This window comes from Colias philodice, chromosome 1 (genome assembly GCF_061535455.1).
Source record: "Colias philodice isolate Cphi_HAF_F1 chromosome 1, ilColPhil1 Martin Lab GWU primary, whole genome shotgun sequence".
NCBI classification, from domain to species: domain Eukaryota; kingdom Metazoa; phylum Arthropoda; class Insecta; order Lepidoptera; family Pieridae; genus Colias; species Colias philodice.
In genome coordinates, this window is record NC_143086.1 from 13,455,224 (window position 1) to 13,468,524 (window position 13,301).

At 34.6% G+C, this 13,301-nt stretch overlaps 2 protein-coding genes across 3 annotated transcripts in view; one reads left to right on the top strand and one right to left on the bottom strand.

Moving 5' to 3' along the window:
• Window positions 1-13,301, top strand: part of LOC149491447 (frequenin-2) — a 183,477-nt gene that overhangs the window by 88,415 nt on the left and 81,761 nt on the right. The gene's annotated exons all lie outside the window — the stretch shown is intronic.
• On the bottom strand, window positions 7,538-9,852 carry LOC149491448 (uncharacterized). The gene is made up of 2 exons (XM_089694636.1): window positions 9,698-9,852; window positions 7,538-8,832 (listed from the first exon to the last, which is right to left on the bottom strand). The coding sequence occupies exons 1-2, from the start codon at window positions 9,710-9,712 to the stop codon at window positions 7,888-7,890; spliced, it is 960 nt and encodes a 319-aa protein (XP_089550762.1). The 5' UTR covers window positions 9,713-9,852; the 3' UTR covers window positions 7,538-7,887.

A 13,301-nucleotide genomic window follows, 5' to 3' on the forward strand; every position in this document is an offset into this window, starting at 1 on the left:
GTGACGGTATTGCCATGGCAATACTGTCACTTCATGTAGAAACGCGACGATTTTCACCAAAGAAGTTTCACTTCTGACACGTGTGCTCGGCACAAATGCTTTTTTCCTTAAGTAAACAATGGTAAAATTGATGAATCAAATTAACAGTGTATTTATTATAATTAGGAAGCCTTTTTTAAATAAAGTAATTTTCTAAAATCTATAAGACTTACAAAATGTAACATTAAAGTCTAGTTCGAAATAGTGACCATAGATTATATTTTGAATGAATATTATATTACTTTCTGGCAAGTTTTCGCAAGAAAGAACATTCAAAATGTATAAGCATAGAGAACCTTTTGTTCGAAACTTAAAATTTTATATTTTCATTATGATTTACTGGTGGTATATCGTAGTAAGGGACAAGTTATAATCAAACCCGCAAGTCCTGGGTTAGATTTTCCATCTAGATCTTCTTGGAGGATTGTTGCAAAAAAAGTCAGCCTGACAGATCACAGTAGGGTGATTGCTCTGTCTTGCAAAGCTATAGACAAGTGAAAGTTGAAATATATAAATCTATAATAATATTTTAAAGCTGAAGAGTTTGTTTGTTTGTTTTAACACGCTAATCTCAGGAACTACTGTACCGATTTGAAAAATTATTTCGGTGTTAGATAGCCCTTTTCTCGAGGAAGGTTATATAGGCTGTATATCATCACGCTAAGACCAACAGGAGCGAAGCAATGCGGCTAAAACCGCGGGACACAGCTAGTAAATAAATAAATAATAATCGTAATCCAATTTACTGTTATTTTCCTTTAAGATTATTTACACCATACATTGTAAAACACTGTCTATTAAATCAATTCTATCCATTGAATATTCATATGTTAAATCAAAGGCCTTAATATGCTGATCACTTGTTTGCGTGTGTGCGTAAGTTGATACATGTAAATGAGTGCATGTGTGCAGGTGTGTGTGTCAAAACGAGTGACATTTGACCCCATTGCCAATAACATCAATGAATTATGCATTCTTTCAACTCTCTTCTAGATAATAATTATTCTATAACATTAATAGTATATTGATAATAAATTATTAATTTAATTAGCCAACGTGTGCTAATTACTTCGTGATATTACCACAGATAACATAATAACATATTACTAACGAATTATGTAAATGAACCAAAATATTTGCATAGCAGCTTGCTTCATGTTAATCATATTTCGTAATCCTGTAAATCATTAATGAGATTAATCATTGTATTGCGTTCTTATCGACATTGCGACTATGCTCTTGATTTCAGCCCGTCCAAGGTATAATTTTTTACATTTTATTTTACATATTCTTCTTTTAGTCATATTTAGTGACGTTCTAACATGTGGTATAGTAGAGCCATTTTAATAGGCGACATTTGACAGTTCAACAAAATTCAACAACGTAACCTAGTAACGACGACATAGAATAACATGATATTTCGTTTTGTTAGAACTGCACATTTGCTTAACTTTTTTTCAATTACGATTACATATTTATAACAATAATGACCGATACAAGTAATTTTAGGATTTGATTTTACTGATAAACCATTCTAAACATAATAAACAATTTCTGATTTAAAGATCAGACGTCGCTACAATTTTGTGTCAATAAACGTTTTTTCTTTTTAAATACCAGAGACGTTACTCTAAAAATCGAAAACTGACATCTAGAATCGAATGCATTGATTACTTGGGAATAAAAATCATCATAAATTATTGACATGTGTTTCAAGTTCGATTGACAAATGTTTCAAGTCCGTATCGATTAATTCACTTTAATCGATGTTTTTAAGCAGGTTACCACCCTATGAAGATAAAATTGATAGACGTCAAATGTTGCCTATTAAATTGGCTCAACAATAGTAACGAGTAAAACATAGAACCGCTTAAGGTGTTCGCGGTAGTTTTGGCAAAGAATACAAAGCTTATTTTATTAATCAGGAGATTAAGCTGCTCCCAAACTTGTTGTGTTTATAAAACATTTTTTTAAACATAAATTTTTCGGTACATTTTATATCTGTACTAGCGGCCCGCCCCGGCTTCGCCCGTGGTACATATGAAAAATAGATGTTGGCCGATTCTCAGACTTACCCGATATGCACAGAAAATTTCATGAGAATCGGTCCACCCGTTTCGGAGGAGTATGCAGACTAACATTGTGACACGAGAATTTTATATATATACTAGCGGTCCGCCCCGGCTTCGCCCGTGGTACATATGAAAAATAGATGTTGGCCGATTCTCAGACTTACCCGATATGCACAGAAAATTTCATGAGAATCGGTCCACCCGTTTCGGAGGAGTATGCAGACTAACATTGTGACACGAGAATTTTATATATAAGAAGATATAAAAATTAACTACATAAATATTCTCAGCCGCAGATCACATATAAAGATCTTACTAATTACGTACTGATTTATGATGTTATCTATCATGAATCTAAATTTATTTTGAGACTAGCGGTCCGCCCCGGCTTCGCCCGTGGTACATATTTACGTTTTCTCTACATAAAAACCATCCTCGTACTTCAAGGAATATAATAGAAAAGAATTATCGAAATCGGTTCAGCCGTTCACACGTGATGCCATGACAACGCGAAACGGGTGCAGACCCGCCGCCTTTTTATAGCTCCCGCCGCGAAGCGCGTCGAACGCGGCAACTGATACACAAAAATAATCCTTATAGCTGCATGATTCTGTATTCACGCGCGATGACTTATAGCGTATTTCATGTATAACTTTGGTGTTTCTACACCGATTTAAATGATTCTTTTACTATAACCTGCCCAGGAGTATGAAGAATAATTGTGCCAAATTTGGTTAAAATCCGTCGTGTAGTTTTTGTTTCTATAATGAATATACAGACAGACAGACAGACAGACAGACAGACAAAAATTTTACTGATTGCATTTTTGGCATCAGTAGCGATCCCTTATCACCCCTTCATAGTTTTTTTTTTAATATATTTCATGTACAGAATTGGCCTCTCTACAGATTTATTATAAGTATAGATGTAGAAAGAGAAATAGAAAAATAACCCATCTAAATATAACTCACTAATAACGACAGTCTAAAAAAACTAGTAGAAATTTAACTAACATTATACAACTGGCTACATGAGTTTATAGAGCCTCAATTTAATGATAAATAATACCATCAAATTGGAACTTTGCCAAATTCTAAGAACAGGAAGTTTCAGAAAGATATTCACTTTTTACTACGCCAAAAACAGTTTCTGAATCTAATTGAAATTTCCTGTTAGACTGTTATTTTTAAAATAACATTTGGTATGAAGATTAATTTCAGAAATAACTTTTAAAAGTGGTAGAGCTAACTCTTCTTTACTTATGTATAAACTTTAAGATTTTCTCAAACATGTTGATTTACTTTACTGTTATATTTATATTTTATATAATTAATTCACGTTTTGTAATATTTTGTAACTTAACTGCGTAAAATATGTCGAAAGCTTGACCTTGACCCCTTGAATTTTTTCCTTATACCTACGTAATATTCTCATAAAATGCATTTTTCATTTTACATTCTTACTTCATTCTTTTGGTAAGAACGCAAATCAAGCAAAAGTATTCTCTATTTAATTAAAGTCTTACATTTTGAATTAATAACAGTTTTTTTACTTTAGTAATATTAAGGATGCATGATGAATACCAATATGTAATATTATAACGAGTCAAAATTAATACATGGTTTCTTGTCTTATCAAATATTATTTACAATAAATAAAGCATTACTATCTTCACAAATATATCATAGTTTCTCGAACACATCCCGAGTATTTTGCAACGCAAAGTTGGCGCGAAAATATTTGTACATCTATAACATACCTATAAATCAAGAAAGATTGCCTCCTTCTAAAGTCAATTTACGGAGACAGGGAAAATCCGACGACAATTGGAATCACTTTCGATTTACACCATTTTCCTGCACGTCACGTGTGTCATCGTTATGTTTATCACGCGTAGTTGCGCGTTATGTTAATGTTATAAACAAGACAATGGAGAGATCTCCATTTAAAGCTATTTGAAGTGCATATTGCAATAGCCTATAAAGTTTGCTGGTGTTAAAAATTGAATGAAGTTCAGACAAGTTGCAATTATCAAAAAGAATAATTTAGTCACCCAGTGCATTTAAAAGCTGATATTTTTTTTTTGATATTAATATTTGTTTCAATTTTAGACAAATTAAGTCTAGAAATACATTTAATCATCATTATTGATAATACAATTTTAATACTATCAATATGACTGGTACAAATTTAAAAATATAAATATGGTATTATAAAAGTATTTGACCGCACAGTGGTTGACGCGTGAGCGTAGAACCGAGGGGTCCTGGGTTCGATTCCCGGTGGAGACGAAGAAAAAAAAATGTCTCGGTCTGGCAGGACACAGAAGGCTGATCACCTACTTGTCCCTAAAGAAAATCGATCAGTGAAACAGATGTATGAATAATGCATCTGCCCCTTACCCCACTAGGGGACACAGGACTTCACTTTTATAAAAGTATAATATAGTTCTTACCTTCTTTATAAACCGATTTTTTACAATACACAACGATGGCCCTAACAACAAATTAATTGACCAAAATTTTTAACATAATTTCTTTTAAACCTCATGTTTATTTCATGAACAAAAATGTCGGCGAAACTTTACTCATTTCATTATGCACGACTAATATTTGAAAATGGGACTAAAATATTGCTCTAAAAGGGATATCTAAGGACCAATGGACCTCTTGTAAACATTGAGCGAATAAAATCAAGCACTATCTATAATATATTTTGAGAATATATTTTAATTTGAAATTTCATTTTATGAATAAAGCACTTTTATAATTTATTTAATAATGTCATCGATAAGGATAGGTCACGACTGGACCTCGTTATTTAGTATTTTTTTTTAAATATCAGTACACAAATAAGGTTAAATTTTTAAAAGGAATCTTCTCAATATTTGCTTGTGTTTGACTTAGTTAACCGCTTAATTTGCATTACAAACCTCCATTTTAATTAATTCTTGGACACATTTTATAAATCAAGCTTGGATTTAGTTTAATTTTGGCAACGAGGAGGAAATAATGTTGCTACCATATTTTGGCTTTAAATTTTATCTTTCTGATATTTGTTTCCAAAGTTTTACGTACAAAATAGGCTACCTACTCATTTTTCTAGGCTAGCCGTATTCCGGAGTACAAAGTCCATCTAAGACTTGTAATTCAAAGGATCAGCCAATTAGCGTCCCTAACAAGCACTTTCTGAGTCAACCAACATGCGATTTGCCATTCCACATAAAGCGAAGAGAAAAGTATGTCATTATTTATGCACAAAGCTTTTATCGTGAAGCGGACAAGTTTGACAAAAGGGCAGGTGAAGGCACTTGAAAACAAAGGCGTTTTAACACAGTTTCTTACTGCGCCGAGTCTTGGATACGGAAGATTATCTCTTTCTTGACGACGTGAATTTTTAAAAGAACGTTTTAGGCTTTTGAATTTGAGTATTTCATAACTACGAAAACGTGGAGTGAAGTAACATTTTTGGACGTTTTAACATTTCTTGTTTATTCTGAGAAATGTTGGAATTCCGCGAAATACGTGATCTTTGTTTGATGAGGCATTACGTGTTTACTAATAGTTTGTTTTAAACATTTCTGAACTAATTTTTTTAAGCATGAATAATCAGATATGCATTTAATCATAACACAAATAATAACCCTTTATTCCTTGTTTACTTACATACTTAATTGTATTGTATATAGATTTATAGTGATTGTAGTAAGTCCACAAGTTCTGTGACCGTTCAATAAATCATTAGTAATCGGGCTCCGTACAGCAATGGACTGACATGAGCTGATCATGATGAATGGGAAACTCCCTTTCTAAGTATGAACAATTTATATAAAGCCTAGCATACAATATAACAATAAAAACTAATCTTAAATTACAAAGTGTATAAAACACTTAATAAATAGTGAATTTCGCCGACTCCTTTATGTGCCAGATGCATTTCACTAGTTCACTGATCAATTTTGTATATGGTTAAGCAATAAGCAGGTAATTAGGCAACTATGTCGAGCTTTGGAAGACTTTCAATTAATAAACTTCATCGGGAATTTAACTATTCGTGAATTGAAGGTTAGGTTGGTAACAAAAGGAACAAAAGGATTGACCAAATTAAAATTGAGACTCCTATCAATTATATTGTCTCTATAAAGCATAAATATAAAAGCCCTTATAATTTCATTCATAAAAATATATCTACTGGCTAAAAGGCGAACTCCAAAGTAATAAGTAGCTAGTCAAGTTTACGTAACGTTACTTTACGAAACACCGTATCTTTACCAAGTTCAGAAAACCACCTTGTATGTGGAATGTGTAACAATAAATTGAGTTCCGAATAAATCTTGCAACACATATTTTTGTCCTTGAATTCGAGATTCTTTCATTCGAATATAGTTGTGACTCAAGCGACGAATTTTGCCAATTTGGGTTGAGTTTTTCGGCACACTGCCAATATAAAAGTGCAGTTCCAACGATCTCCAAAGGTAGAACATACAGCGGTCTAAAATATTTATGATCGAATATGAATATTTTTGGTGTTCCTGATAAAACAATAGATTCATTTTTATTTTTAGCTCGTGGTCTAAATAACGGAAATATACCAAATAGTTAAAAACAATTTGAATTGTAATTTGAAATAATAATGTAAATGATAAGATCTACATGTACGAGATAATCTTGCCATCTACAAAAAGAATAAAAAATTTACGACGATCAAATGACCCATTCACCATTCTCCTAACATACCTTTCAAATGCCCATACATTTTATCTATATTGTATTTCGAAAGTATCAAAGCCAATAGTTTTTCTGTAATTTGTCTACAGATTACTAAATTATACCAAACTTTGATTACATGTATGATCCATTATGCTGGGGCCACACTAACGTCTAACGTCTAATGCCCTTTATCGCGATAATTATTCCGATAATTTTTAAGGCGTTAAGTGGGTGGCTACACTTGAACGGTCAACGTGAATGCCGATTGTTGGCGATAAAAACGGCGTTAATTTTACTAAAATTCTAGCAAGATGGACGTTGTGTGGCCGCTTCATTGCGTTAATTCTCGCGATAAAGCTATCGCCTCGCCAAACAGCAATGTTAATGCCGTTGTTAAATAATACTGGCTACACCTAAAGTTAACGTCCATTATCGCGTTAATTAATGGCATTTCCCGTTAGTGTGGCCCCAGCATTAAAGCTGCTATGAACGGAGCGGTTTGTGCGGAGAGTGGTCTCTCGCTTCGTCAGTTGCGTAACATGGCTCGCTTCGATTATAATTAACAATTTTAATATTGTATCGAACTAATCGTACGTATGAGAAAGGAGTCTCTCGAACCGCATTGACCGCCCTCGCTCGGACCTGCCTTTCACGACTACTTTCAGAAGTGACGTAACATCGGCCCACCCGATCCCCATTAGGTTACAAAAAACAAAATTGCATTACACGTTTTATTATAAAAAAATAAAAAAGCTATTTATAATACATAAACGTAACAGTCGCAGTAAAATACTTCGTTGGAACAACATTAACACTGTGCACTAATAACAAGTAAAGATGAATGGCGATGCACATAACTCAGTTATGTCGATGAGAGCTCGCGTTCGAATATAGGAAGATGACTATGTACAGGCAATTCGATCGTGAGCTGTCGGTGGCGAACAGATAAATCTTTATACAGCCTCGATGAATACGAAGACGTCACTATAACGTCTTCAGTTATTTTTCGCTTAGCAATAAATAATTTATCTTGCATCCTACCACCTTACGTAATCGCCAATTTTAGTTTAGTGAAGAGGTCCAGCAACGTGACCGGGGGGTCCGTATTGCGAGCTGGCTGAGCCACCGTGTCCCGCCACGCTTTCGTCGACGGCGCTAGCGCCAAAGTCGCCAGAGATTTCAGCACCACCGTGACCGGAGGCTCCGCCTTCGAGCACTGAACCACCGCCGATGCCGCTGAGGTCACCGCCGCCAAGAGAGCCACCGTTGATAGAGCCGCCATCGATAGATCCACCGCCGATGGAACCGCCGCCAATGAGACCACCTCCGATAGCGCCACCGCCCAGAGAGCCACCACCGAGAGCACCGTTGATAGCGGCATCAGATTCCTTTTGGGTCTGGTATTTGATGAAGTAAACTTCCGGTTTTGAGGGTTGAGTGGGAGCCGGGGTGGGGATGACGATGTCGGGTTGTTCTTCGGGTTTCTTGACGAGAACGTAGACGAGGGTCTTCTCCTCGTTCTGGGGTTGGATGGGGATGATGGGAGCCACGGGGGTAGGAGGAGTCGGGGCCTTGATGAAGATGATCTTGTAGTGCTTCTGGGGAGGAGCGACTGGAGTGATGCGTGGCAGCCTCTGTTCTTGGGGTTCTGGGGGAGGAACGTGGACGTAGATGTGCTTCTGGACTAGAGGAGCGCCAGAGTAGCCACCGGCATAGCCGCCGCCGAAACCGGCATCACCAGCGAATCCACCTCCAAGACCGCCTCCGAGTCCACCTCCGAAACCACTGCTTACACCGCCGGAGCTGAGCGAGAGTCCACCGTTAGAAAATCCAGAGTGTCCACCGGAGACACCTCCGAAAGAGAGACCAGAGTGGCCTGAGGAAACTCTAATTCCTCCGAGGGAAGGAGCACCATAGCTGCCTGATGGGGCTGAATGCCTTGATGGAGCGGGGTAGCTGTAGCCCACTGGAGGCTCGGGGCGCCCGTAGGCGAGTGCCACGCAGGCAAGGATCTATAACAATAAAAACGATGTGTTAAAATTGTGCACACTCCAAAAACCAAAAATGTTTAAATAAGATGTGTTAAATACATATTTTACTATTTACATAAAAATGTGGACTTGAAATTTTTATTTAGTAATTATAAATTCACGCATTATTGCTTTCGAATATTTTAATGCTAATAAGACGGATATTAATGTACATATTTAATTAATGGTACATTAAAATCTCTTTTGATTTCTAATACAAAGACTCAATTAATTTATCTTAAGACACATTATATCGCATAATTTCGCTTGGCAAGATGTAAAAAGTAACAAGTAACACGTTTGCAAAAGTGCAATTCAGCGGTGTTTGTAAAGGAGATCATATCAAAATAATAATCAGATGAGCGCGTTATAGTGACGTAACCGAGTTGGCTACTACGCGGTAAACAATTTGAAATGGAACGATTACATAACATAAGTATTTAGTATTTGGGTCAGAATCGCACTGTTACATGTTACACGATATGTGGAATACAAATGAACTCTTTTTGCACGTATCTGTCTGAAATCGACTTTTTCCCAAATTGACATAATTTGTTTATGATTCGGGAATTTTTAATTTTCTTGACTCCTGTTATTATTTTTGTATCAAGAATAAGAAGACAATTAAGTGGAGTGTTAAAAATTATCCTTAAATTAATTTGTGAAGTTCGAGGCTTTCGATTCCAAATATTCCTGGTTCAGCCATTCACAATTTAGCACAGTACTGTCACAACACACTATGCACTAAACACTTCACTGTGAAACTTCAATTCTGGAATGGGACAAATAAAAAAATCGCTTGTGCCAAATAGAAAAAAGGGGTTGGAGAAACCGCTCGCACACTTACCACGAAAGCGCGCATTTTGTGCGTGGGCAAACGGTACGACCGTAAAGAGACTTTGGTGCTACGACGAAGTTACACCACTCAGAACAAATCCACTTCTTGGAGATGTTCCTGGCTGTGTGAGCTTGTGTTAACTGATGACATTCGCCACACCGACCCGCTCTTAAATACCAATGTGCTCATCTCGCCAGAACACTCCATCCCTACGGACATTTCACTCGGTTACTTGCAACTATCGTCATTATTTAACAAGTATACGGTCCTTTCTTTTCGGCGAGGTCCGTGGCTGGCCGGAGCGCATTCGATTTGCCGCCTTAGCATCCAACACTCGCATTTTCAACTCGTTCTTGTTATCGATGTGCGTTACGTGCCATAGTCGCTTGACGTGCTCTTTAATTTATGAAATATTGTATTTTCTATATCGCTTTTAATCGAACGTGAATGTCCTTTTACCTTCAACTGAGATTAGAAGCCTTTTCTTAACAATTTTTGCAATAACCAATTTGACATTGATTGTTGCAGTTTAAGGTTGTCTGCAGTTTTAAAAGACTCTATTTTATTTTATAATTATCATGTAAAATAATTTTCATTTTAATAATAATTATTCTTGAAATATACTTGTTATAAAGCTGTCGCTGCCACACTTGTGACACTTGCTTTATTTTCAACTTTAAAGGCACATTAATAAACGTGTCGATTATTTTAACACTAAAGACATTTTTATTTTTTATATTAAATATTCTTTATAAATACCAAGATAAAATTAAAAAAAAGCACAAGATGACATTACAAATTTTACAATGTAAATAACGAAATACGGTTATTTATTTATATAATTTAAAATCAAATTAGATTTTAATCGTAACAATACTACGAACCATAACTGTTAAATTTTAATATATCAAAATCCTCTCAAACTACGCAAAATGTGTACTACGGTATATCTTATGTGCTAGAGAGAATTGATAAAGCTACATAGTTCAGACTTACTATAATATTTGTTCACTCAATACTCATACATACCTACGTAATTACAATTGATGTTATAAAAGGCCCTATATAAATTGAACCAAGAGCTCCTTTAGCACATACCTACAATCAAAACATTGCATCTGATGCTCAAGCAACAAAGATGATTACTAAACTTTAAATTAATATCTTACTTTTATCTTTATTTCTATAATGTTATCTACATTATTAAAAAACGTTGTTAATAATGTCGCGGAAATCAGAAATTAAATAATAAATATAGTATTTTTAATTGATTTAATTTTTATGCCTAGCGTTATTGGAAATAAAAATTTGTACATACCTACATGTAATTTATTTTTAATATTTTCCGTTCGTAACAAAAATATCCCAATTCCAAATAAAAAAGGTTTTAATAAAACAAAGCTTTTCATCACTAAATTATCATTAAATGTTCTCTATTATTTATAAAAATATACAAAATATACATTAATTTCCAAGCACATAAATTTCATAAAGATTAAAAAAAATATATTTTTGCTAGAAACGTTATTGGGTTAATTCTTATCAAAGCGGCCGGCTGCATGATCTTACGCGCGTCGGAACATCCCTCCCGTCGCTCTATGAAAGAGATGACATAGAGATACCACGTACACGTGTACTACATTTTATTTTTTGAGAAAAATTTTCAATTTTCTGTAAAACATTTTTTTTGCTCAAAATTGACATATGTACTTGTAAATTTTAGTTATGTTTGTAAGGTTTATAAACTAAAAATATTAACCCACTAAGTTCGCAAATACTATAGTAAAATAGGGCGATAATTGGTTCTTCTGATAACTAGAATTTTTTGGCTTTCACCCATATAAGAAGTAAAACCTAGAACAATATACAACGTACAAAAAGTCTAGTACAATATAATCCTAAAAAAGCTATTCTCCATGGAAATTAGCTGCCTTAGCCATACGTGTGATTATTAGTAGAACACAAAGCAGCATATACGTGTGCACGCTTCACCCAGATGGGGTTCATTTAGTACTAATAATAATTAAAAGCACAAAAAGCAACAGAAAAGCTTTTACGCGACCATAGCAGGCTAATTACTTCATTTACTGCGGCCATTCCGTTTCTAAAATTATTACCCCTTTATGCCAAAATATGGAATAATAACTTTTTAACACCGGCGTTCAGTAAGGTTTTTTTTTTATTTTACAGTCTATGATTTTTTTGTTCTAAGTGCTTTAAATTTTCAGTTCTGTACAAAAACATGTTTATTGAGATTTTGAAATTCATTAAGAACTTGTTTTTCTCTTTACTAAGGGCCGATTTTTCAATGCTTGGATAAAACTTATCCGTCCAATAAAGTATTACACGATAATATTAAAATGTCACGTAAACTGTCAAATGCGGGCAATAAGAATACATTTTTAAAATGGTAGTTTTATACATTATTCGACGAATAAGTTTTATCCGAGCATTGAAAAATCGGCCCTTAGTCCAGTCAGCTAGATAGTCTAGGGAATAATTTTCTCTCTACGTGCACTTTTATATTTGAAAGGATTCATTCAAATTTTTCATTTATTTTATCCTCCATTCTATCTTATGCATTATTACACATAATATTAGTAATTTTGTTTAAACCCTGTTCCAAAAAATCTTGTGAGATTCTTAAGAAATGCAGTGGAACCAATTTCAAAGATAAGATGGGCATCTTAAGGAGAAAACATAGGATGATATTACGGTTTATTGCGTGAAGGCTACTTATCCATATTATATTTTCACCCCTCAGGATATTAGGCAGATATTCTTTGAAAGAAAAATCCTGATCTTTCTTAATGAGTTATCTTATCTCAACAACTCTGTGTTTTCTTAACGAACCCTCAAGGAATCTTATATATATGCAATTATTTTGTCTTTTTTTTTTTTTAATGATATAGGATAGCAAACGAGCAGACGCGTCGCCTGGTGTTAAGCGATACACGCCGCCCATAAGCATCCACTCCACTGGGAAGTGGATGTGTTGCTGTCCTTAAAGGGATTTGGAAGGAGTTAGGTAGAAGGGGTGAGGATGGGAGGGAATGAGGATAGGGAAGGAGAGGATGGGTAGGGAATGGGAAGGGATGTGGGCCTCCTATGTGGCTCTTCTATTATATTTTTGGAAATCAAATAATTATTAGTCTGACCGAATTATTTGGTATTAGATTGTGTTTCAGCTAATTGATTAGCTTGTTGGTACTGGATCTCAATTGCGGTTTTGATTTTAATACGAAATGGAAATATATTTAACACTTGTAAATATAATTTCGGAACTATTTGATATTATAAAATATCAAATTCGAGGGTTCGAATCAATTTATATTCTATTTATCTTTTATTTTAATCACACTTAATAGTAAATTAACTTGAACTTTTAAAATGCCAGGAAAAAGTAGGTAACATCAATCAAATCAAGGTACAAATTCTACATAGAACCTTTGACTCTGGAAAATAAGGGTTATATGTCAAATTCTTTGCTACATTATGTTGTCTCAGGAGATCACGGAAACCCTTTCAACCCACGGATGTAGATATACGTTGATTCACCATATGTTCTGTTGTCCTCCATACCAACACTAAAACAAATTTACATTTACGAAAT